This window comes from Oncorhynchus masou, chromosome 24, assembly GCF_036934945.1.
Source record: "Oncorhynchus masou masou isolate Uvic2021 chromosome 24, UVic_Omas_1.1, whole genome shotgun sequence".
NCBI classification, from domain to species: domain Eukaryota; kingdom Metazoa; phylum Chordata; class Actinopteri; order Salmoniformes; family Salmonidae; genus Oncorhynchus; species Oncorhynchus masou.
The window spans coordinates 74552114-74577314 of record NC_088235.1 but is presented as its reverse complement, the minus strand read 5'-3'; the positions used below and the strand labels follow the sequence as shown (position 1 = coordinate 74577314).

At 44.1% G+C, this 25201-nt stretch overlaps 1 protein-coding gene across 1 annotated transcript in view; it reads right to left on the bottom strand.

Annotated features, from left to right (window-relative positions):
- LOC135512630 (microtubule-associated protein 1S-like) overlaps window positions 1-25201 on the bottom strand; it is a 47866-nt gene that overhangs the window by 13651 nt on the left and 9014 nt on the right. The window contains exon 2 of the mRNA XM_064934849.1: window positions 16922-17023. Within this exon, the coding sequence (XP_064790921.1) occupies window positions 16922-17023 (102 nt within the window). The remainder of the gene's footprint in view (window positions 1-16921; window positions 17024-25201) is intronic.

Here is a 25201-nt window from a genome sequence, read left to right as displayed (position 1 = left end):
GTGCGGTGCGCAACAGGCACCGTCCTTCACTCTCAGGTCTTGTGATCATTTGAATGAACCGTCCCTCGAGCACGTCGACAGAATAAAGCCTTTAGACCTTAATGGTAATTATCCTTCATTATATTTGTCAAACATGACTGGCATTTAGCCCATATTTATGTCATAAGGCGCCATTTTCTGGCGCCTCATGTCCTCATGGGTTTGGACAATATGCATATCTACTACACTTACATGTAGGCTTTTTTATTTATGTACATAAAAAAATAGATTTGAATATTATTCCAATGTTGGCCTCTCTGATCCAATTCTGGTCAGAATAATGATTTTATATATTTGTTTTACTTTTCCATTAAAATGTCCAACTTAAATCTATCTTCTTCTTGTCCAACAATTTGTTTTTTTTTACTTTTCCTGGACAAGATGACAACAGTGAATGTCGAGCCCTGTGCACAGTTTGAGGCACAGAGCTTTGCATAGCACAAAGATAAACCCTGGGCTTGCAGTGTAACTAACTTTTAGTGCAGGTCTTAAGAGAGCATAGGTTAAAAACAAGGCAAGGCACTGAAACCAGACAGGGCTGAAGCAAAAACCAAAACATGACTTACCAGAAGTTAGAATGTTATTGGTAAAAGAAAATACATATATACAATAATGCTATAAAACTCAAGAGAAATTTTAAAAAAAGCAACACTTTTATCATATTTTTTGTTTTAGTCTATATTTGTTTAGAATTCTAGTTATAAGCAGGGTTCAAAAGCTGCAATGCCATGCCGAGGCTATCTAGGCTGAATAAACGACCTGTGAGTCAAAATCCTACTGCATCACATGACAGAATACAGTGGCATTCACCCAACAGCATCTCCATTTAACCTACAATTTTCCACACCGAATCCCAATCATTATTAGGGGGTGGGCGTGGTGACTGTTTTGTGCCTGGGGTAGTGGAGCTACATGATCTAAAAGGTGAAATAATCATGGAAGGCCAGCAGAAATCAAGAACTGTGTATTTATGGGTTCTATATGTAACACACACTGTATGGCTAAAAAGTCTGCGGGAGCGAGAGAAAGGACTGCCAGTGAGATAGAAGGGGAAAAACTGAAAGCAGAACTAACTGTATGAACATTTACACTGCAAAAGTTTGGTCACTTACTACACTGTGTCTGCTACATGAACAACAGCTCAAATGCACATTAACCAAAAGCTCAGTAGATCCAAAAGTGAGTGGACTGTTACCCAAGAAACCCAGCACAGGTCAGGTTGTTGGTGTGGATGGTCCAGCCAGCCAAGAAGGGAGATTTAGAAAGTAATTGTTGCTTGCTGTCGTCACACGTGCTAGCAGGTATTGAACCTCTTATTGAATTACCACCCCGTTAGGGAAGTAACTATGGTATATTAGAACATGGAGATCATAGTGCTCAGTCACTCAATTATCTAGTGAACCAATTACTGTCCACTGTCTGGTAACGCCCCCCAGAGTACTGTACATGATTGCGTCCTTATATGAAGACAAGTTGGTCATTGGTTATCGCCAGTCCCCTGAACATCACTGAAGTGCACAGAAGGTAGTTGTGAACAGCATTGAGAAACCAATGTCATTGGCATATCAATTTCCCACCCTTGTCATTGCCCTCGTCAACCCTATTTGCTGTGCTGAAAGAAGAGGAACCATTCTTTCCAGTCAATAGAACGTGTAAAAAAAAAAAAAAAAGAGACGTGCTCAAAGAGAGGGCCTCGGCTCCAACCTTGACCCTGGTGTAGAGACGAAACCCAACACATGAGAAAGCACTTCCTTCCTGTCAGCTAGGCGAGCTACAGCGTTGCTATGGCATCAGCTGCAGAGGCTATACACAGCCAGAGAACACAATAGCACAAGGAAGCAAAGAATTAAGTTGACACAAATGATCTTAAATCTATTTTGGAATGATTCAACAAACCCATGACCAGATCGTGTATATAATGGTCCATCAGTGTGAATCTCACAGAGAACAGATATTAGTTGAATCCATGAATAACTAGAATTATTCAAACAAAAGGCTTCATGACTACCACAGTCCTTTTCTCCATATGTGCTTCGTGTCTAGTTGAGCCCTGTCCTATCAGAGAAGTGCCACCTGCAGGGAGAACCTTGAGCGGCACAAAGGCCAGCATCCGACTCCCCACCACGTGAGACAGACATTGTGCAAATGAAAACCAGCTAAACTGGACTTTTAAGGATTACCCTACAACAAAATCCACGCTCCGTTCCCCTGCCCTCTTTGACGTCTCATCTTTGATGGCTCTCTGGGAGTTGGCTCCATTTGCCCCTTGGGGCAGATCCTTCTACTGTCAGGTTCTTAATGTACATACACACATTGCATTGTATCATTCTGTGCGGCTGGAAAAGACAAATCTGAAAGCAGCCTGAAATATTCACAGCGATATGGCTGAAAGGAAACAGAGCTGGATGGTTCCAGTTTCTGCCTTTATTCTTCAACTGGATGAGTCAGACCGCAAAGCAAAGATTTGAAATCAGGATTTTGAAAGAGGAATATCTTTAAGATTCTGCCATATTTCTCCTCTGGCTTCCTTCTGAGGTGAATTGTCATTCTTTTTTAAAGTTTGCCATTTGCAGGTCTATCCAAACACACACGGACCACAGCAGGGTATCCTAGTGGTTAGAGCATTGGACTAGTAACCAGAAGGTTGCAAGTTCAAATCCCCGAGCTGACAAGGTACCAATCTGCCGTTCTGACCCTGAACAGGCAGTTAACCCACTGTTCCTAGGCCGTCATTGAAAATAAGAATTTGTTCTTAACTGACTTGCATAGTTAAATAAAGGTTATAAAAAAAATAAATAAATAGATAAAATAAAAATAAGCAGTGCACGCTCCCCCTGGATAGAGGGATTTAATCTGAGCTGTAAATCGCAGAAGGTAAACAGGGCAGCCAGTAAACCCCCCCAGCTCCAGACCGCAAACATTTAGTTGAACTTTGTGACCCTTTGACTTGGCTGTGCGAATTAAATACATTTTTGGTCGCACTGGTGCAATCTACACATTCTACATGGTCATCTCAATCAAAATGTATTTTTTTAAGGTGAATAAAACCACCCTTACAAAAAATGATTGCAGTTTTGAAACTGCAGTAAAAGTACAGTAACAGCAGTTGACTGTGTGTGACGCTGTAATTGAACAGTGGGTTAACTGCCTTGTTAATTTGCAAATAAATTCATTAAAAATCCGACAATGTGATTTTCTGGATTTTTTTTTCTCATTTTGTCTGTCATAGTTGAAGTGTACCTATGATGAAAATTACAGGCCTCATCTTTTTAAGTGGGAGAACTTGCACAATTGGTGGCTGACTAAATACTTTTTTGCCCCACTGCACAAGGGGTACCGGTACAGGGTCAATGTACAGGGGCCCCGATTAGTCGAGGTAATTGTACAGTGGCAAGAAAAAGTATGTGAACCCTTTGGAATTACCTGGATTTCTGCATAAAACGTGATCTTCATCTAAGTCACCACAATAGACATTCACAGTGTAGGTTGGGAAAAGTATGTGAACCCCTAGGCTAATGACTTCTCCAAAAGCTAATTGGAGTCAGAAGCCAGTTAACCTGGAGTCCCATCAATGAGCTGCCTTGCCCTATAAAAAAATATAAAAATAAATTTTGAGTTTGTGATTCACAAGAAGCATGGCCTGATGTGAACCACGCCTCGAACAAAAGAGATCAGAAGACCTAAGATTACGAATTTTTGGCTTGCATAAAGCTGGAAAGAGTTACAAAAGTATCTCTAAAAGCCTCGATGTTAATCATTCCACAGTAAGGCAAATTGTCTATAAATGGAGAAAGTTGATTAAAACCTTTAGACAGGTCATCATTCACAAGGCCGCAGTGCCAGATTGATTACCAGGACGTGTACTGCGAGCATGCGCTGACCAACTGGCAAGTGTCTTCACTGACATTTTCAACCTCTCCCTGTCCAAGTCTGTAATACCAACATGTTTTAAGCAGACCACCATGGAACATGTTAGTTTGTTGGTGATGTGGACCCCAAGAAACTTGAAGCTCTCAACCTGCTTCAATACAGCCCCGTCGATGAGAATGGGGGTGTGCTCAGTCCTCTTTTTCCAGTAGTCCACAATCATCTCTTGCACCACACGGTCAGGTCTCTGACCCTCTCCCTATAAGCTGTCTCATCGTTGTCGGTGATCAGGTCTGCCATGGTTGTGTCATTAGCAAACTTAAATGATGGTGTTGGAGTTGTGCCTGGCCGTGCAGTCATGAATGAACCGGGAGTACAGGAGGGGACTGAGCACGCACCCCTGAGGGGCCCCCGTGTTGAGGATCAGCGTGGCGGATGTGTTGTTACCTACCCTTACCAACTGGGGGCGACCTGTCAGGAAGTCCAGGATCCAGTTGCAGAGAAAGGTGTTTAGCTTAGTGATGAGCTTTGAGGGCACTATGGTGTTGAACGTTGAGCTGTAGTCAATCAACAGCATTCTCACATAGGTGTTTCTTTTGTCCAGGTGGGAAAGGGCAGTATGGAGTGCAATAGAGATGGCATCATCTGTGAATCGGTCTACGGTTTCTGGGATAATGGTGTTGATGTGAGCCATGACCAGCCAATTATAAGCACTTCATGGCTACAGACGTGAGTGCTCTGGGTCGGTAGTCATTTAGGCAGGTTATGTTGGTGTTCTTGGGCAGAGGGACTATGGTGGTCTGCTTGAAACATGTTGGTATTACAGACTCAGAGAAAGGTTGAAAATGTCAGTGAAGACACTTGCCAGTTGGTCAGCACATGCTTGGAGTACACATCCTGGTAATCTGTCTGGCCCTGTGGCCTTGTGAATGCTGACCTGTTTAAAGGTCTTACATCGGCTGCAGAGAGCGTGGTCATCCGGAACAGCTGATGCTCTCATGCATGTTTCAGTGTTACTTGCCTCAAAGGAGCATAGAAGTAATTTAGCCCATCATTGCTTATTAGTAAATAAATAGGTCTGTAAAAAAGACTAATTAAAATGATATTTAATTATTCAATAAGGTATTCTGGTTCGGAGGCCTATAATGGGTTAATGTTCTGTCAAATGGATATTGTGCCAATCCTCTCCAACCTGGCATGGTACAATTTGGAATCTGATAAATAGGCTATGGACATGTTGCGTGTATTTACTTATATTTTAATGATTGTCAATTTCATCTTCATACGATTGCATAACTGTCTCTCTCCCCTTCATACTTTCCTTGTCAATTCACTAAGGTAGGCCTAGTTTTCTTTTCTGTTTTAAGGAAAGGAGAAATATTTGCTTGTGTCTGACATAGGTTGGTGTATTTGATTGACAGGTCCTTTTATGGTGGTGTATGAGTTCGCTGATTCTAAAGTAGCTTGTCTGAACGCCATCTCTTTAATAAGAATCAAATGCTCCTGCCATGATTTAACCTTTTAAAAGGCCTATTTTCAGTAAAGACCCTTGCTCTTGTTTATGATGCTGTTCACACCAACTGCAAAAATATCATCCTGTCACAATCTGTCAATTATTTATCCGGAGCAGTTTAGATTTTTTAAATCTTTTTTTCACGTGAAAATAAGCTGTTGACCAATAGAAATTATTATCTGGGACACTGCCACAGAGATCTGTAGGCTCGTTGTGTAAATTAATTAATTTCTCTCTGCCTGTTTTTTTTACATTTGCAATGCATCAGTGCAGAAAGATGTCAATTTAGCCAATGTGATCACATCACACCAAGAGTTACACGTCGCTCCCATCATTCAAACTTCCCCACCAGTTCATTGCCAACACTGTAGCCTATTTTATAGCTATTCAGCAAGCAAGAAGTTCAAATCGATGTTTCTCTCCTCGAATAGGCCTCTGTCAGTTTTTTTAATTCCTCAAAAAAAGTTTCAAACTACATTGCGGTTCATCTACCCTTTACTCAGTACTTTGTTGAAGAATCTCCACAGAGAAACTCTTAAGCTCTGTCAGTGACCATCGGGTTCTTGGTCACCTCCCTGACCAAGGCCCTTCTCACCCGATTGCTCAGTTTGGCAGGGCGGCCAGCTATTTGGTGGTTCCAAACTTCTTCCATTTAAGAATGATGGAAGCCACTGTGTTCTTGGGGACCTGAGGAGCTATACAGACAATTCCTTCGATCTCATTGTATGGGTTTTGCTCTGACATGCACTGTCAGCTGTGGGATCTTATATAGACAGGTGTACCTTTCCAAATCAATTGAATTTACCACAGGTGGACTCCAAGTTGTAGAAATATCTCAAGCATGATCAATGGAAACAGGATGCAATGGAGCTCAATTTCGAGTCTCATAGTAAAGCGTCTGAATACTTATGTAAATAAGGAATTTCTGTTTTACGTTTTTAATAAATTTGCTAACATTTCTAAAAAAAAACTGTTTTCGCATTTGTCATTATGGGGTATTGTGTAGATTGCTGAGGATGATTTTTTAAATCCATTTTAGAATAATGCTGTAACGTTACAAAATGTGCAAAAGGTCAAGGGGTCTGAATACTTTCTGAATGCACTGTGTATTGGCTTCTCGTTCAAACTAGAGGGGAGAAGAAATAGGCCAGTGGAGTTGCCAGCGGAGATACATGAATTGCTATCAGCCGGAGTTTACCCTTATCAATAAGTGGTTGGCACAGATTCAGATAAAGCACTCAAAAAAAAAGTTGGTGTCAACATGACTACCCGTTGCGTCAAAAATGTATCAACGGCTGAACATTACGTTACGGACAGGTTGCGCATGCATGCGTTTTTTTTTATTTTCTAATGGTTATCAATTTCATCTTCATGCCTATCACAGCTGTCTCTATCCCCCTTAACTTCCCTCGTCAATGTAGATCACATGCTACATTGATTTAGCGTTCTCCTACAACGTAGACCATTTTTTGATATCCTACAGAAAGGATTTTAAGCGAATACGTTTTTAGGAAAGGACAAATGTGATTTGATTGTGTCAGAGGGACGTGCTGCAGCCGGCTTTGATTGATGGGTCATTTTAGGTGGACGGGTGTGCGTGTATCACTTCCCTAGTTCTCTATGTCCATCCCGACAGTTTCCTAAAATATAGGCCTAGACTGTCTGGACTTCTTCTCTTTTAATCAGATAAATAAACTGGTCTAGTTGCGAGGATTGGAATGACGACAGGTGCCAGCTTTGCGTTTGTTCTCTTATTAAATGGAGTGCGACTGAATGAAACGTAGCCAAACGCCTTTCATGAGTCCTCATATAGGATGCATAAGCTTATATCTTAATATATTCAGCAGCATATACGTTTTTCAGTAGTATGTAATTTTTCTCATTACTGCTTCCTCTCTAGCCACTTTGAACAACATATTGCCACAGAGAATGACCGCAGCAGCATTGGTGACGTTTTGCGAATTGTTTGATAAAGTGGAGGGGGAAAAAAATGTTCTGTTGTTGCAGAAAACACATTTTTATAAACATTCAGCATTTGACAAGAGTGCATGAAAACAAACTATTTAATATAATGTACTCTGATTTTATGATCCAACAAAGAAATTACTGCACATATTTTAAGGGATATTTGAAAACACAATGGTCAAATCAGTGTTGATTTCCATGACACCTATTAGACATACACAATCAAACCAAAACAAGTGTCTGATTCACAACTCAAATTGCAATTTCATCATAGAAAGCTATTATTCAAAGCCAATTTAAAACAAGTTGAATTGTCTGCTTTCACCAAAGCAATCGGATTTAAAAAAAGGTGCACGATGCAGAAATCACTCCGACATTTCCTGGTTGCTAAAATGTTTACTGTTTCGGTTAATATGACAAAACAAGCAAATATAGTGTAGGGAATAATTGTACCATCTGAACTGCTGTGAAATAGCTCTTCCATAACCAAAAATATTGTATTTTCAGCCGTTTAAAGCTGGTGTACAAAACCCAAAGTAAAAGACGCAAAAACAAAGCGTAAGAAACCGTTTCCGGTTCCGGGTTGGAGCGAGCGGTCGCATCTACACTTCGGTCCGCAGGTAGTATAACTTTTCATTACATTTCATTATAGTACAACGGTTTGATTTGTCTAATCTAAGCAATTTCTTCTTAGCTAGCTACATAGCCGTCTTTGTATCAAAGATAATTGCGTAATTATCGTATTTCGTCGTCCTAACGTAGTCTACACTGCTTTCTGCCCAGCAGCTAGCTAACGTCCACTAGCACAGCAGCTAGCTAACGTCCACTAGCACTGTAGAAACTATTACACTCAACGACTCGATTAGTGTAGTGTTAGCTAGCTACATAGTTGTCTTTGCTGTCTTCGTATCCAAGGTAATTGTGTAGTTTAGAGTGTGTAGACTTAGAGTGATTATCTTAATTTACCGAGGTTAGCTAGCCAACTATTTGTCGTCCTTAACGTAGGAGTCACTGCTAGCTAGCTAGCCAACAGCTAGCCAACGTCTTCCGAATTGAACTTCAACAACCCGGTCAACATTCCGCCTCGCTCCACAGGTAGTATCACATTTTCATTTCACTTCATTACAGTCCAACGGTTTGATTTGTTTGATCGTAGCTAGCTAGCTACATAGCCGTCTTTGTATCTAAGACAATTGTGTAGTCTGGAGCGATTTTCTAGGTTAGCTAGCCAGCTATTGTCGTTCTTTTAACGTAACGTTATGTAATCAACACTGCTAGCTAGCCAGCTAGCCCCCGAATAGCAGCACTGTAGAAACTATTACACTCGACGGAACGACTTGATTAGTGTAGTGTCAACAACGTAGCCACTGCCAGCTAGCCTACTCCAGCAGTACTGTATCATTTCAATCATTTTAGTCAATAAGATTCTTGCTACGTAAGCTTAACGTTCTGAACATTCGATAAGTGTAGTCCACTTGTCATTCCAATCTCCTTTGCATTAGCGTAGCCTCTTCTGTAGCCTGTCAACTATGTGTCTATCTATCCCTGTTCTCTCCTCTCTGCACAGACCATACAAACGCTCCACACCGCGTGGCCGCGGCCACCCTAATCTGGTGGTCCCAGCGCGCACGACCCACGTGGAGTTCCAGGTCTCCGGTAGCCTCTGGAACTGCCGATCTGCGGCCAACAAGGCAGAGTTCATCTCAGCCTATGCCTCCCTCCAGTCCCTCGACTTCTTGGCACTGACGGAAACATGGATCACCACAGACAACACTGCTACTCCTACTGCTCTCTCTTCGTCCGCTCACGTGTTCTCGCACACCCCGAGAGCTTCTGGTCAGCGGGGTGGTGGCACCGGGATCCTCATCTCTCCCAAGTGGTCATTTTCTCTCTCTCCCCTTACCCATCTGTCTATCGCCTCCTTTGAATTCCATGCTGTCACAGTTACCAGCCCTTTCAAGCTTAACATCCTTATCATTTATCGCCCTCCAGGTTCCCTCGGAGAGTTCATCAATGAGCTTGATGCCTTGATAAGCTCCTTTCCTGAGGACGGCTCACCTCTCACAGTCCTGGGCGACTTTAACCTCCCCACGTCTACCTTTGACTCATTCCTCTCTGCCTCCTTCTTTCCACTCCTCTCCTCTTTTGACCTCACCCTCTCACCTTCCCCCTACTCACAAGGCAGGCAATACGCTCGACCTCATCTTTACTAGATGCTGTTCTTCCACTAACCTCATTGCAACTCCCCTCCAAGTCTCCGACCACTACCTTGTATCCTTTTCCCTCTCGCTCTCATCCAACACTTCCCACACTGCCCCTACTCGGATGGTATCGCGCCGTCCCAACCTTCGCTCTCTCTCCCCCGCTACTCTCTCCTCTGCCATCCTATCATCTCTTCCCTCTGCTCATACCTTCTCCAACCTATCTCCTGATTCTGCCTCCTCAACCCTCCTCTCTTCCCTTTCTGCATCCTTTGACTCTCTATGTCCCCTATCCTCCAGGCCGGCTCGGTCCTCCCCTCCCGCTCCGTGGCTCGACGACTCATTGCGAGCTCACAGAACAGTGCTCCGGGCAGCCGAGCGGAAATGGAGGAAAACTCGCCTCCCTGCGGACCTGGCATCCTTTCACTCCCTCCTCTCTACATTTTCCTCCTCTGTCTCTGCTGCTAAAGCCACTTTCTTCCACTCTAAATTCCAAGCATCTGCCTCTAACCCTAGGAAGCTCTTTGCCACCTTCTGAATCCTCCTCCCCCCCTCCTCCCTCTCTGCAGATGACTTCGTCAACCATTTTGAAAAGAAGGTCGACGACATCCGATCCTCGTTTGCTAAGTCAAACGACACCGCTGGTTCTGCTCACACTGCCCTACCCTGTGCTCTGACCTCTTTCTCCCCTCTCTCTCCAGATGAAATCTCGCTTCTTGTGACGGCCGGCCGCCCAACAACCTGCCCGCTTGACCCTATCCCCTCCTCTCTTCTCCAGACCATTTCCGGAGACCTTCTCCCTTACCTCACCTCACTCATCAACTCATCCCTGACCGCTGGCTACGTCCCTTCCGTCTTCAAGAGAGCGAGAGTTGCACCCCTTCTGAAAAAACCTACACTCGATCCCTCCGATGTCAACAACTACAGACCAGTATCCCTTCTTTCTTTTCTCTCCAAAACTCTTGAACGTGCCGTCCTTGGCCAGCTCTCCCGCTATCTCTCTCAGAATGACCTTCTTGATCCAAATCAGTCAGGTTTCAAGACTAGTCCTTCAACTGAGACTGATCTTCTCTGTATCACGGAGGCGCTCCGCACTGCTAAAGCTAACTCTCTCTCCTCTGCTCTCATCCTTCTAGACCTATCGGCTGCCTTCGACACTGTGAACCATCAGATCCTCTCCACCCTCTCCGAGTTGGGCATCTCCGGTGCGGCCCACGCTTGGATTGCGTCCTACCTGACAGGTCGCTCCTACCAGGTGGCGTGGCGAGAATCTGTCTCCTCGCCACGCGCTCTCACCACTGGTGTCCCCCAGGGCTCTGTTCTAGGCCCTCTCCTATTCTCGCTATACACCAAGTCACTTGGCTCTGTCATAACCTCACATGGTCTCTCCTATCATTGCTATGCAGACGACACACAATTAATCTTCTCCTTTCCCCCTTCTGATGACCAGGTGGCGAATCGCATCTCTGCATGTCTGGCAGACATATCAGTGTGGATGACGGATCACCACCTCAAGCTGAACCTCGGCAAGACGGAGCTGCTCTTCCTCCCGGGGAAGGACTGCCCGTTCCATGATCTCGCCATCACGGTTGACAACTCCATTGTTTCCTCCTCCCAGAGCGCTAAGAACCTTGGCGTGATCCTGGACAACACCCTGTCGTTCTCAACTAACATCAAGGCGGTGGCCCGTTCCTGTAGGTTCATGCTCTACAACATCCGCAGAGTACGCCCCTGCCTCACACAGGAAGCGGCGCAGGTCCTAATCCAGGCACTTGTCATCTCCCGTCTGGATTACTGCAACTCGCTGTTGGCTGGGCTCCCTGCCTGTGCCATTAAACCCCTACAACTCATCCAGAACGCCGCAGCCCGTCTGGTGTTCAACCTTCCCAAGTTCTCTCACGTCACCTCGCTCCTCCGCTCTCTCCACTGGCTTCCAGTTGAAGCTCGCATCCGCTACAAGACCATGGTGCTTGCCTACGGAGCTGTGAGGGGAACGGCACCGCAGTACCTCCAGGCTCTGATCAGGCCCTACACCCAAACAAGGGCACTGCGTTCATCCATCTCTGGCCTGCTCGCCTCCCTACCACTGAGGAAGTACAGTTCCCGCTCAGCCCAGTCAAAACTGTTTGCTGCTCTGGCCCCCCAATGGTGGAACAAACTCCCTCACGACGCCAGGACAGCGGAGTCAATCACCACCTTCCGGAGACACCTGAAACCCCACCTCTTCAAGGAATACCTAGGATAGGATAAAGCAATCCTTCTCACCCCCCCCCCCCCCTTAAATGATTTAGATGCACTATTGTAAAGTGGCTGTTCCACTGATGTCAGAAGGTGAATTCACCAATTTGTAAGTCGCTCTGGATAAGAGCGTCTGCTAAATGACTTAAATGTAAATGGAAGCATAGAAAGTGCAATTATAACAGCTCTACTACCGCTTCTTTGACTTGCTTGCAATGACATATCTATAACTCACATTTCTATGTGAATTTGGTCAGGTGACCCAGAAAGTTACATATTGCAGCCTTAATGCCAGTGACATACATTACCCTGTTTTCATCACAAAGAATCCAGAGCGGACTGCTTGAAGGACATTAGTAGTGGTCTTAATCTTGCTAAAAGAAAAAGGTCATATTCATTTAACAGGGAGAATATATACAATAAAATACTGGGCTTCTGACTGGATTATCCATGAGAACTGACTCAAATAAAGACATTTTTGGCACTGTCCTCGGAGTTCATACGAAGGGAATTGGATGTGTACTACCAAACAGTTGCATTCACAGTATGTATATGCAATGTGGCAGTAGTAGATACCAATACATCCTCAGCCATGAAAGGATTTACAGTAATAACCACTTAATTTTTTAGGCTTCAATACATGGACATCATTTGAACATAACAAATTAAATAATGATAAAAGCAGCTCTGATAAAAAATAAAATCCCATTGAAAACAGGTAACTGCCCAAATAAAGGAAACGCCAACATAGTGTCTTAATAGGGTGTTGTGGCACCACGAGCCACCAGCTTCAAAGCACCGTGGATGAATTTGACAAGTGTCTGGAACTCCGTTGGAGGGATGCGACACCATTCTTCCACAAGAAATTCAATCATTGGGTGTTTTGTTGATGGTGGTGGAAAACGCTGTCCCAGATGCCGCTCAAGAATCTCCCATAAGTGTTCAATTGAGATCTTGTGACAAACACAGACACACACGACTTAAACAGCCTATGCTCCTTTGAGACCCTTTTTTCAGACACTGACATCTCTTCTTCAAGCCATGGTAGCTGAATAATGGGCAACGGGGCATTTTTATACATGACTAAGCATGATGGGATGTTAATTGCTTAATTAACTCAGGAACCACACGTGTGTTGAAGCACCTGCTTTCAATATACTTTGTAAAACACATTAGACTTGTCTGCTTCCACCAAAGTAATCACATTGGTGAAACCTCAAATTCCAAATGTTTTTTTTTTTTTTTTGGGGGGGGGGGGTTGCGACCAAATCAGGAGACAGTCAGCCGGGAGCCCTGCCCACTGTAACAGGAGACAGTCAGCCGGGAGCCCTGCCCACTGTAACAGGAGACAGTCAGCCGGGAGCCCTGCCCACTGTAACAGGAGACAGTCAGCCGGGAGCCCTGCCCACTGTAACAGGAGACAGTCAGCCGGGAGCCCTGCCCACTGTAACAGGAGACAGTCAGCCGGGAGCCCTGCCCACTGTAACAGGAGACAGTCAGCCGGGAGCCCTGCCCACTGTAACAGGAGACAGTCAGCCGGGAGCCCTGCCCACTGTAACAGGAGACAGTCAGCCGGGAGCCCTGCCCACTGTAACAGGAGACAGTCAGCCGGGAGCCCTGCCCACTGTAACAGGAGACAGTCAGCCGGGAGCCCTGCCCACTGTAACAGGAGACAGTCAGCCTGGAGCCCTGCCCACTAACAGGAGACAGTCAGCCTGGAGCCCTGCCCACTAACAGGAGACAGTCAGCCTGGAGCCCTGCCCACTAACAGGAGACAGTCAGCCTGGAGCCCTGCCCACTAACAGGAGACAGTCAGCCTGGAGCCCTGCCCACTAACAGGAGACAGTCAGCCTGGAGCCCTGCCCACTAACAGGAGACAGTCAGCCTGGAGCCCTGCCCACTAACAGGAGACAGTCAGCCTGGAGCCCTGCCCACTAACAGGAGACAGTCAGCCTGGAGCCCTGCCCACTAACAGGAGACAGTCAGCCTCAAGGGTAGAAGTCCCCTTTTCCAAAACATATCTATCAGTATCATATTCATGAGCTTACAGCTATAGAGTAACCTAATTACTAAAACTGTGACACTCTGTTTGGTAACTTTCCTCCAATATACTGTATATTCTAACTTATTTGTATTATTAGCCCATTCTGGATAAGGTTATACTGTAGGCCTGTGAAATGAGAGCAAGGCAAGGCACTGTGTGGCACACCATGTGCCCCCTGATGACTGTCATGCTCCCCCATCCTGCACCACCCTGCCCAGTAGCACTCCTCTAGTGTAAACACACACACATACAGGCTCTGACGCCCCACATTCCTCAACAGCTGGCCTGCCATTAGTCAGTCAGCCTGCTGCCCGGAAGAGGCTCTGCAGCACAGATTCCATAGTGGAGCAGTGCAGTAACATAGTATTCCTTTTACAGAGCTGCGATAGCCTGAGCTAGCACGAAAGTGAAAGTGTGGATGTATTGCAGGTGCTGGGGGTGTGACACACAGTTTGTGAATGGGAGAGGCCTGAAGGTAGGGCGAGGTAGTTCTTGACACTCGAGGAGGAAGTTGTCCCGAGGATAAACAAATGTTCTGGTGACTGAGGGAAGATGGGCTTCAGGGCGAGGATGGTGCAAGCTGTGGCAAACTATTTTCAGCTGTGAGGTCACACACTCTCTCCTCCTCCCACTCTCACTGGGATTTCTCACTCTGCTTTCCATCAACCAACCCGTCTCATTCCTCTGTCCTCCCCACCAACTCTCCACGCAAACTACACTGCAAAGATACAAATAACAGTCGGAAGGAGCTACTCTGTTGAAGTTGCATTGTTGAGGTGTAAAAGGAAGAGCACTTGAGGCCCAATAAGATTGTCTCCAGAGTACAGGTCTAATTGCAGTATTTCTACAGCTATAGTCTGGTGTGCGTGGCATTTAAGTTATTCTACAAGCAGACAAAAAAGGGAGGTTGCTTGTTGGCCTCTGGATCTCACAGGAGTGTTCTCGCCATGAGAAAGCTGACATTTCCAGGCGTCACTATACAGAGCAAACATGAGAATACGACATCTGGCTATGCAAGACAACTCCTGCTGTAACTAGGGTGGGTCGCTATCTGGGCTTTGGAAAACATCACTTAGCTTAAATTATCAACTGACCTGACATGAAGAAACAGCCAGCTGGCCACTGGTAGTGGACAGCAACCGTTACCACCCATGGCATTGCATACACCATCTCAGCCAGTCAAATAAAACAGACATGAGTCAATCATTAGCGGCAGATGGGCAGATAACTAAGAAGGGCACACGCTAGATGTTTAGCTGAGGAGAAGACAAAACAAGTATTTTTCTCAGTAAATTCTAGAATTTTTCCAGATGTATTGTCGATTATCTGGATGGTAAATAAATAAATAAATAGCCCACTCACCTGAAAAGTTCATCAGTCTATCCGTATGAGGCTTTTCAGTGGGGCTGAATTGAAAGACGCTGGCAGAGCAACCAGATGTAAAAGATGGAGTTATCACGGGAGATAAAATCTCGTGGGGAAGCGAGCTCCATCTCCACTCGAGTGTGAAGACGCTGGGCAAGTGTAAACTCGCTAGTGTTTGCCTGACTGAGCAGACCCTGACCAGCTGAGCCAGTCAAACTTTCTAATCCACAAGCGGCTTGCAGCCCCCAGCTAACGGCTGCCACGGCCTCTCCGCACGCAAACCCCAAGTCCAAGGGTACTGCCGTGTTGCTAACCACTGTGACCCAGCATGCCAACAGCAGGGAGGGAGACACACACACACCTAACAGGGGTCAATTATAGAATGCGAAATTGATTGTAAGCTATAGAGTAATGTAAGGAGGTTCCAATGGCTCAGTTTGTTGGAGCATGGCAGAATGGATAATCAAAGCAACTCTCTTGTACTATTTAGAATGGTTGACTAATTTATGCTTATGGCATCTTCTCTAAGAACTGTGACTGTCATGAGATGTAAATGTGTTTCACAGAAAATTAGTAAAGCTTTTTTCTGCTTTTCATCATGTGTCTTTGCTCAATTTCACAGCTGTCGAGTTTGAAAAGTGGGTCATAAACCGCATTCAAAGATATTCAATGTAACTCATTGAATGAACTTTGATAAGGAGCCAGACAACATAATGAAAATAATAGCAGGCGTACAAGTAAGGGTCAATATTTGGACAGGATAAATAATGGCATTGTTTATATCAATAGCTCTTCAAACATTTGGCAGCTCACGGATAGATCTGGCATTGAATGAACAACAGAGATTGAACATCAGCATGCACAATGCAAAGGTCAAAGAGAATGGTGAGATTTGTTAAGACCTAGCTAATTAATGCTACATCATTCTACCTATGTCAACAGGAGTTGGCATTTCGCGGTAACGATGAGTGGCAGCTCATCAAACAGGCCCAGGGACAACTATGTGGAACTATTACATGCCTTTGCTGAAACACGCCACCGTGTTTGCTTTTTGCTTATGACCTATGATGGAATTTTCCACCCTATCGGTGATACAATGAAAGCACCAGAACGGCAGCGACAAGACTTCTAGTTCCTATGAGCGATTCGAGCTGAAATGCAATGAACTGGGCCTGGCAGAAAGCTAAACTCATAGTAAACGAGTATAGAGGGGGCGAATCTATAACAACATACTGGACAATATCTATGTTCAGAAGAGAGCCAAGTTTGACCAATTTGGTGTACTTAATTGCCTTGGCTCAGTGGACCGCAAAAAAACTATTTCACAACACCAGCAAACGAGAGCCTGTCAAAATATTCCAAGTACAGTTCACAAATGGTATGACACAAATCACCTGGGCAGCTCCTCAGCTATTTGTTCCAGCATGACCTGACACAGACTGTCGCAAGTTACTGCTGCTGGTCCTCACTATACCAACCACAACAGGAACCATTAAGACGTCATTTTCTGCGTTAAAACGGATAAAGACGTACAGTCGAAACCAAGCCGATCAAGGACGACAGATCACTTGCCATGATCACCATTGTGTCGAGAGACTTTTAATACCGAGGGCCAAAAGGGAGGGGTTTCACAGCTCAGTCACTGATGTTTTTACCCAGAAGGATAGACGGATGTAAAAAGCTCCTTACCTTTTATTTCTTCCGAGAAGAAGGCAGAGTGTCGAGACACAAAGAGCTTGAGCTGCTCGTCCAGGTTACAGAATGTCAGGTCCACATCCCATGAGCGGATGCCTGTGAAAACACACACACCAGGGTGGTTAGGAGAACACTCAATACTCAAGTCAACATGTAATTAGCCAGAGCTGGAAGTAGAACGTGCCCAGGCTCAGAGTTGCTTCATAATAACATACACAGACATAACATAGCTCTCTGCCATTTTACAACCCGATTATTGGACAACACAGCATAGTTGAATTACATCGTTGAGGTTTGTGTTAATGTCGGTCAGGCTAAGGGATTGTTTTTAGAGGGGAAAAGGGAAGGATTCAAACTGAAACTACAACTGGGGAAGCAAAGACTTCAGGGATGGGCTGAGAGACTAACTCACAGACAACATGGAAAATGCTACTTGTGTACCGGTAATGAAATTACAAACATATTGAGTTGAAGCTGCAATATGTAACTTTTTGGGCTACAACAGCGTCAAACAGCTGAAAATACAATATTTTTGGTCATGGAAAATATATTTCACAGCTGGATTAGGTGGTACAATGATTATCTACACAATGACTGCTTGTTTAGTCACAAACGGAAATTAGGCGAACTATTCGAATTTTAGCAACTAGGAAATGGTGGAGCAATTTCTGCATATTGCACCTTTAATAAGTAACTCACATACAGTAAACAATATAATAGGTTATGGCTCTGTCACTGTTGGAGGAACTTTTTGTAACGTCAACATGCTATAAATACCATGCAGCTAATAAGTGAACGGAGGCCTCAAATTCCTAGACTCAATGACATAGCAGAAGTACAATAACATTATGGAAAAATAGACTATAACCAATAAAATGACCAAGACATGAACTAAGAGTATGACAAATGGATAAGACAGAATATAATGTATACATTTCATCTACAATTTTACTGCAATTAAGCTATATAGCATAGGTTAAAAAACGTGGACCTATACTGCCTGAAAATGTATACAAAGGGTATGTCTGTCACGTCTAATGTGGTACACGGTTGCAGTGTCAAATTCAAAATGGGAGGGCACAGAATTCATATGGTGCATATGACGTGCCCTGCATGACAAGAGAGCTACACTGCAGTAAAGAGATTGGCCATTTAAGGACTTAAGCATTGCATGTGGTGATGACATAAACTAACAGTGGGAGGGCAATATCAGATTCAACTCTACTAGAAAAAGTAATGAATGCTAAACAGCGAAGTAGACCCTGGTGAGCAAATTGACAGACTAATTTAATAATATAAATATTGTAATGAAGACATACTGCAGGCCTATTTGAACACAAGGGCAAAAGACTAAAAAACACATTCCCCTGCCTATACGACCATATGTATGATGAAACATGAATCTGAACTAAAAAAAAAAAAACATTGCAGAGAGAAAATCTGCTTTTGAATTCGCTCACCATAGTGAAGATCAAGAGGGACAATGACAAAGCAAGAGGAAGCAGACTCCCCTTCTGTCTGTCTGGCTGGGACAAATTTAGCTCCGACCTCATCGGCACATGTTATTTTTATTACTTCTCCAAAAACAGAGAAAAAAAGCAGTAGAAGATTTTTTTTAAACACTGCCAGGCAGCCCACTTGTCTCCCGAGAGGACAGTATCTCCTCAACAAATTGTATTCAGTGCTCAGTTCCTGGCATGAACATTTTAACAAAAAAAGGTTAGACCACTGGTCTAGGGACCAAGCCCAAGGTTGTTTCATCTCATTATGGAAATAATAAATGAAGATGGGACGATATCTATAAAATTCATTATTCTACTCTGTGGCACTATTGTTAGGCTACTGCTGGACTGTTTGGCAAATTACATACTTATTTTCCACCATAATTTGCAAATAAATTCATTAAAATCCTACAATATGATTTTCTGGATTTTTTTTCTCATTATGTCTGTCATAGTTGAAGTGTACCTATGATGAAAATTACAGGCCTCTCATCTTTTTAAGTGGGAGAACTTGCACAATTGGTGGCTGACTAAATACTTTTTTGCCCCACTGTATAACAATTCCTAGTTTCATTTCTAGACTGAAAAGACTGAAGCAAATGTCTCAGAATAGCACCCAGGCTAGGGAAGAACATGGATCTGGGCATTACTTTACTTCTGTATAACCTCAACAGGCAAACATCTTTGTCTGGCAGTGATTTGGAACTTGCATTGAAAAGATCTAGCCATTTGTCCTGATTTGCATGCACATTCTAAGTGAAATGAATTGATTCAAAAAGAAAACAGTACTAAAAAGGGTCTTACTGGACTCACCAGCTCCAGCTTTCTCTTGTTATGCACTTCACAAGGAACACATGACTGGCTCAACCGTTCTGGGGATCTACGGTAAGTTTCACAGTAAAATAATGTGACATGTGAAATGAAGAACGCAATCTGCTTTATCTCCTAACGTATTGCACAAGTCGACAGCAGGGATTCACTTAAAAAGTTGCTACAAATATTCAAAATCATTGAAACACTTCCCCCAAAAAATAGTTGACGGCAGGGCCGGGCGATATATATCGTGTGACGATAGACATTTTTCTATCGTTTAATATTATGCTCTATCCTTAATTTCGTGGTGTCGCAAATCACACTCTTTCCGGCAATATTGTTCGGCAATTAGAAGTCGCTTAGTAACACAAACAAGCATGGAGAGTGAACGCGACACAGAGCACGGAGACCGTACCTAAAAGAAGGTTTACTTCGGTCGCATGGACGTGGTTTGGGTATGAAAAGTCTGACACGGACCAGAAAACCGTCCTCTGCAAAATGTGCCGCAGGCCGGACCCAACAACAGGCTCAAACACCACTAACCTCTTACCACCTAGGCAAGAATCACGTGAAACAGTACGGAGAGAGTCTACAGATGAGAACCAAAAAAGTACAGTTGAGTGCTCAAAACAAACCCCAGACTCAGACGTTGCAAGAGGCTTTTGCCCACGGCACACCATATGGCAAAGAATTACAAAGATGGAAGGAGAACAGCTGCAGTTACAACTTGCATCTGCAAAGACATGGCCCCAATTTACACGGTTGAGAAACAGGGGGTTTCGTGAGGTGGTGCAAACACTCGACCCAAGGTGCCAAATGCAAATACCTTTTATTTGTTGAGTATAATTAAAAATGTAATAAGAAATAAGCCTTCACATGGTCATTTTATATAAACTATTTATTAATTGAATTTACAGAAAATGCGTATTTCGTGATATGTATCGTTATATGAAATGACCTATATTGGGATATGAGATTTTGGCCATATTGCCAAGCCCTATTTGATGGTATTGAAAACCCATACCATGGCTTTTTCCAAATACCCCGGTATACCTACTGCTCAAGCCTGCATAACGCCGAAACTGATTCAAAGATGACGCAATCGCTATTGCACTCCATACTGCCCTTTCCCACCTGAACAAAAGGGACCCCTACATGAGAATGCTGTTCATTGACTACAGCTCAGTGATCATCACCATAGTGCCCTCCAAGCTCATCACTAAGCTAAGGACCCAGGGATTAAACAACTCCCTCTGCAACTGGATTAGGGACTTCCTGATGGGCCGCACATCCACCACATGCTTAGTCCCCCCCTGTACTCCCTGTTCACCCACAACTATGTGGCCGGGCACAACTCCAACACCATCATTAAGTTTGCAGAAGGCACGACTGTGGTGGGCCTAATCACCGACGACGAGACAGCCTACAGGGAGGAGCTCAGAGACCTGGCAATGTGGTGCCAGGGCAACAACTTCTCCTTCAACGTCAGCAAGCCAAAAGGAGTTAATCGTGGACTGCAGGAAACAGAGGGCCGAGCACGCCCCCATTCACATCAACGGGGCTGTATTGGAGCGGTATGAGAGCTTCAAGTTCCTCTGTGTCCACATCACTAAGAACCTATCATAGGGCTGGGTGATATGGCCCCCCCCCCCAAAAAAAGATGGGCCACGTTTTCTCTTAGCTACTTCATGTAGCTAACATTCTTGCTTTGTGTATTCCTCTTTAATTTGGAAGATACTGTTGCAAAAACATGCTGATTTGAGTCTAAACCATCACTAGAATTAGACTGTATAGCTAATTATGTTTGCTCTTACTCAGTACATTTATTAGCTAGCTAGCGATTAGCATTAGCAGCTAACAAGATCTAGGAACAACTTGCTAAGAAACTAGCTGTGTGCAGATGTAAGAAACACAAACTAATAGTGTAATTATAAAAACGTTAACGTAAACTGACTCACTTTTGTACATCGCCTTGGTACGTAAAATTGACCTAATTTTAGCTTCCCCAAAAACGTAATACTTCCAGATCAACTGTAATGTCAATACCATTGTAAAGCACAACTTCTCCCATTTCCAACAGAATCAATTACATGAACCCCACGCTGCCCGTTTCTGCATAATTCAAGAAGGCAATGAGCCCCGTCGGGTCTAAAAATGGCGGGTGGGGACGGGAAACTAATGCGTGATAGTGAGAAGGAGAGATGTGTGGGAACATTGTTTTTTTCACTCGATCTGTCCAACTTATCCCCTTATGGCCTCTAAAATGTAAATAAAACACTATAAAGAGTTGATATGTGTCATTACATACTTATTTGAAGGTTTTGAATGGGTTTTTTAGGGCGGTGCTAAAGTGATCTTAGAAGTAAACAGCGGCTTTGAGAATGAAGATCGCATGCAATGATGATGCAAAAAATGACTAGTTATCCCGCTTACCCCCGTCACTGTCCATTTCTTGTTTTTAAACAATGAGAGAAGTGCTACACCTGGTGGAGAGAGATTGTAAGACAAATAGATGCTTTATGCGTGCTGTACGTTACGCCATGACACGTCACGATGTAACGGAGGGTCAGTTCTCAACTTTACTCCAATCCTATAGAGCCATTACCATGTCGATCAACTCTTGAATAGAAACGTAATTCACACCCCAGATTTTGAAGTCAACACAGTCGCTACAGTCCCATTCGTTTTCTTTGTAGCCTCGTTTGAACGTTGCGATTGCGCACATTTGTACAGAATGGGGTGAGTTTACGTTTGTGGATTTATATTAAGAAGCAAAGTGAAAACAGAGTCGTTGTCATCAACATTGTTGCATGTGCTGCATTGACCATGCAGACTGAACGCAAGTGTCTTGTGGTCGAGGAACAACAAATGAGCTCCTTGAGTGAAAGGTCTGTGTGGAAAGCGGCATCGAGAGAGAGTGGCGAGAGGACTCAAGTAACGAACTATAAAAATGGACGTTACACACCGCGTATAACATTTAACAAACCAAACATTCAAATACCGTTATAGAAGGTAAAGTAAAAACCCAAACTGGTCCGTGCATCAATAACAGTATATCGTAAAAAAGGGTATACTGCTCAGCCCTAACCCATCATGAGCCAAACACACCAACATAATCTTGAAGAGGGCACGACAACGCCACTTCCCCCCTCAAGAGGCTGAAAAGTTTTGTAATGGGCCCTCAGATCCTCAAAGTTACACAGCTGCACCATTGAGAGCATCATGAGCGGCTGCATCGCCACTTGGTATGGCAACTGCTTGGCATCCGACCACAATGCGCTAGAGGGTAGTGCGTACTGTTCAGTACATCAATTAGTACATCCTGCAATCCAGGACCTCTATACCAGGCGGTGTCAGAGGAAAGCCCTAAAAATTGTGAAAGCCACCAAGTCAGACTGTTCTCTCTGTTACCGCAATGGAAGCAGTAGCAGAGCGACGACAAGTCTGGGATCAAAAGGCTCCTGAACAGCTTCTACCTCCAAACCATAAGACTGCTGAACAGTTAATCAAATGGATACCCGGACTATTTGCATTGAGCCACTCTTCTTTTGCACTGACATTCTTGCACTCACCGGACCTTATACACACACAAGGGCTGGACGATAAATTTAATGAAGTCGAATGAATGTTTTTGCGTGATATTCCAAATGCCTGTATCGCAAAGCATCAAGGTTTTGTTTCTTTTGTTTCTATGAGCGTTTATTGCCGCTTGTTCTCATGTCTTTTTGGTCTCGTCTCCTTCTGTGCTGTGTGCACCTTCCCATTTACACCAGAGATCTGTATGTAATGACGAGATGATCATCCTAATATAATATCATCCTAGGACCATGCCTCAGGACTACCTGGCCTGATGACTCCTTGCTGTCACCAGTCCACCTGGTCGTGCTGCTGCTGCTCCAGTTTCAACTGTTCTGGCCTGTGCTACCTTGTCTCGGACCTGCTGTTTTCAACCCTCTCACCACCGCACCTGCTGTCTAACAATGATCGGCTATGAAAAGCCAACTGACATTTTCTCCTGAGGTGCTGACCTAATGCACCCTCTACAACCACTGATTATTATTTGAAACTGCCGGTCATCTATGAACGTTTGAACATCTTGGCCATATTCTGTTATAATCTCCAGCCGGCACAGCCAGAAGAGGACTGGTCACCCAATTTCAATTGAGTCGTTGTCCCAAAGAAGGGAAGGCAGGCGACAAGCTGAGGTTCAAAATACGCCCATAGAAACACATTGGGCTTATTTTGGCGAGACTGAAACCTCGCTTCGCCTCTTCCTCTCTCTTTACTAGGGCCATCCCAGACTAAAAAAAATATTTGATAAAACGAGAGTCTCCTGTTCTTTCGACCAATTGATAGGTCGAAATGAGATACAGATGTATGTCTGTCTCGGTCGGTCGGTCTGTCTACACACACACAAAGGTTTTTCTTGATTTTTACTATTTTCTACACTGTAGAATAATAGTGAAGATATCAAAACTATGAAATAACACATATGAACTCATGTAGTAACCAAAAATAGACACCCTTTGCCTTGACAGCTTTGCACACTTCTCTCATTCTCTCAACCAGCTTCACCTGGAATGCTTTTACAACAGTCTTGAAAGAGTTCCCACATATGATGAGCACTTGTTGGCTGCTTTTCCTTCACTCTGCGGTCCGACAAATCCGAAACCATCTCAATTTGGTTGAGGTCGGGGGATTGTGCAGGCCAGGTCATCTGATATACCTAATGTATCATTTTTTCCCCTTTAACGAGTCCAACGTGAAGGACATACTGCTTTGCCGGGAACAGGCCCAAATCCCAGTCATTTGCGTGCAGATGGAGAAAATGAGGATGGAGGTCGGGCTTCTGAGAATTCATAGGCGATCGAATAAACCCCCACTTCTTTCCGTTCTACTAGCTAACATGCAATCATTGGAAAATAAAATCTACGACCTACGAGGAAGATTAAACGACCAACCGGACATTAAAAACTGTAATATCTTATGCTTCACGGAGTCGTGGCTGAACGACATCAACATATCAGCCGGCTGGTAAAACAGCCCTTACACAGCCTGGAGGTATGTTGGGTCATTGTCCTGTTGAAAAACAAATGATAGTCCCACATTGAAGCCCAAAGGTAGAAAATATCCTGATGAAACAAATATCCTATAAATCACATTGGCTATGCATGGCCTGTTTGCAAGAAATATGAAACATTGTATCAACTATTGTATTAACTTGGTCCAGCCAAAGCTGGTGCTAGCAAACACTGAATAAAATATTCAGACGCTAGTGAGCGCCGTACAGACAAACACAGCCATTGGCTGTTTTGCATAAGGGATAAGTAGATCACCAGATCAGAGCATGACATTTTTTTTGCCCCCCTTTCATGCCTAGTGGCAATCGGAAAATTGTGTACAGATCCTTGCGACATGGGGCCATGCATTATCATTCTGAAACACGAGGTATGAATGGCATGACAATTGGCCTCAGGAACTCAGTATCTCTGTACACTCAAAATGCCATCAATAAAATGTAATTGTGTTCGTTGTCCGTAGCTTATGCCTGCTCATACCATAACCCCAATGCCACCATGAGGTACTCTGTTCACAACGTTGACTTCAGCAAACCGCTCGCCCACACAACGCCATGCACATGGTCTGCGGTTGTGAGACCGGTTGGACGTACCGCCAAAACTTTAAAACAAAGTTGGAGGCAATTTATGGTCGAAAACGTAATGTTAATTTATCTGGCAACAGCTCTGATGGCCATTTCTGCAGTCAGCATGCCAATTGCACACTCCTGCAAAACTTGAGACATCTGTGGCATTGTGTTGTGTGACAAAATTGCACATTTTTGAGTGCCTTTTATTGTCCCCAGCACAATGTGCACCTGTGTAATGATCATTCAATTTAATCAGCTTCTTGATATGCCACTTGTCAGGTGGATGGATTATCTTGGCCATGGAGAAATGCT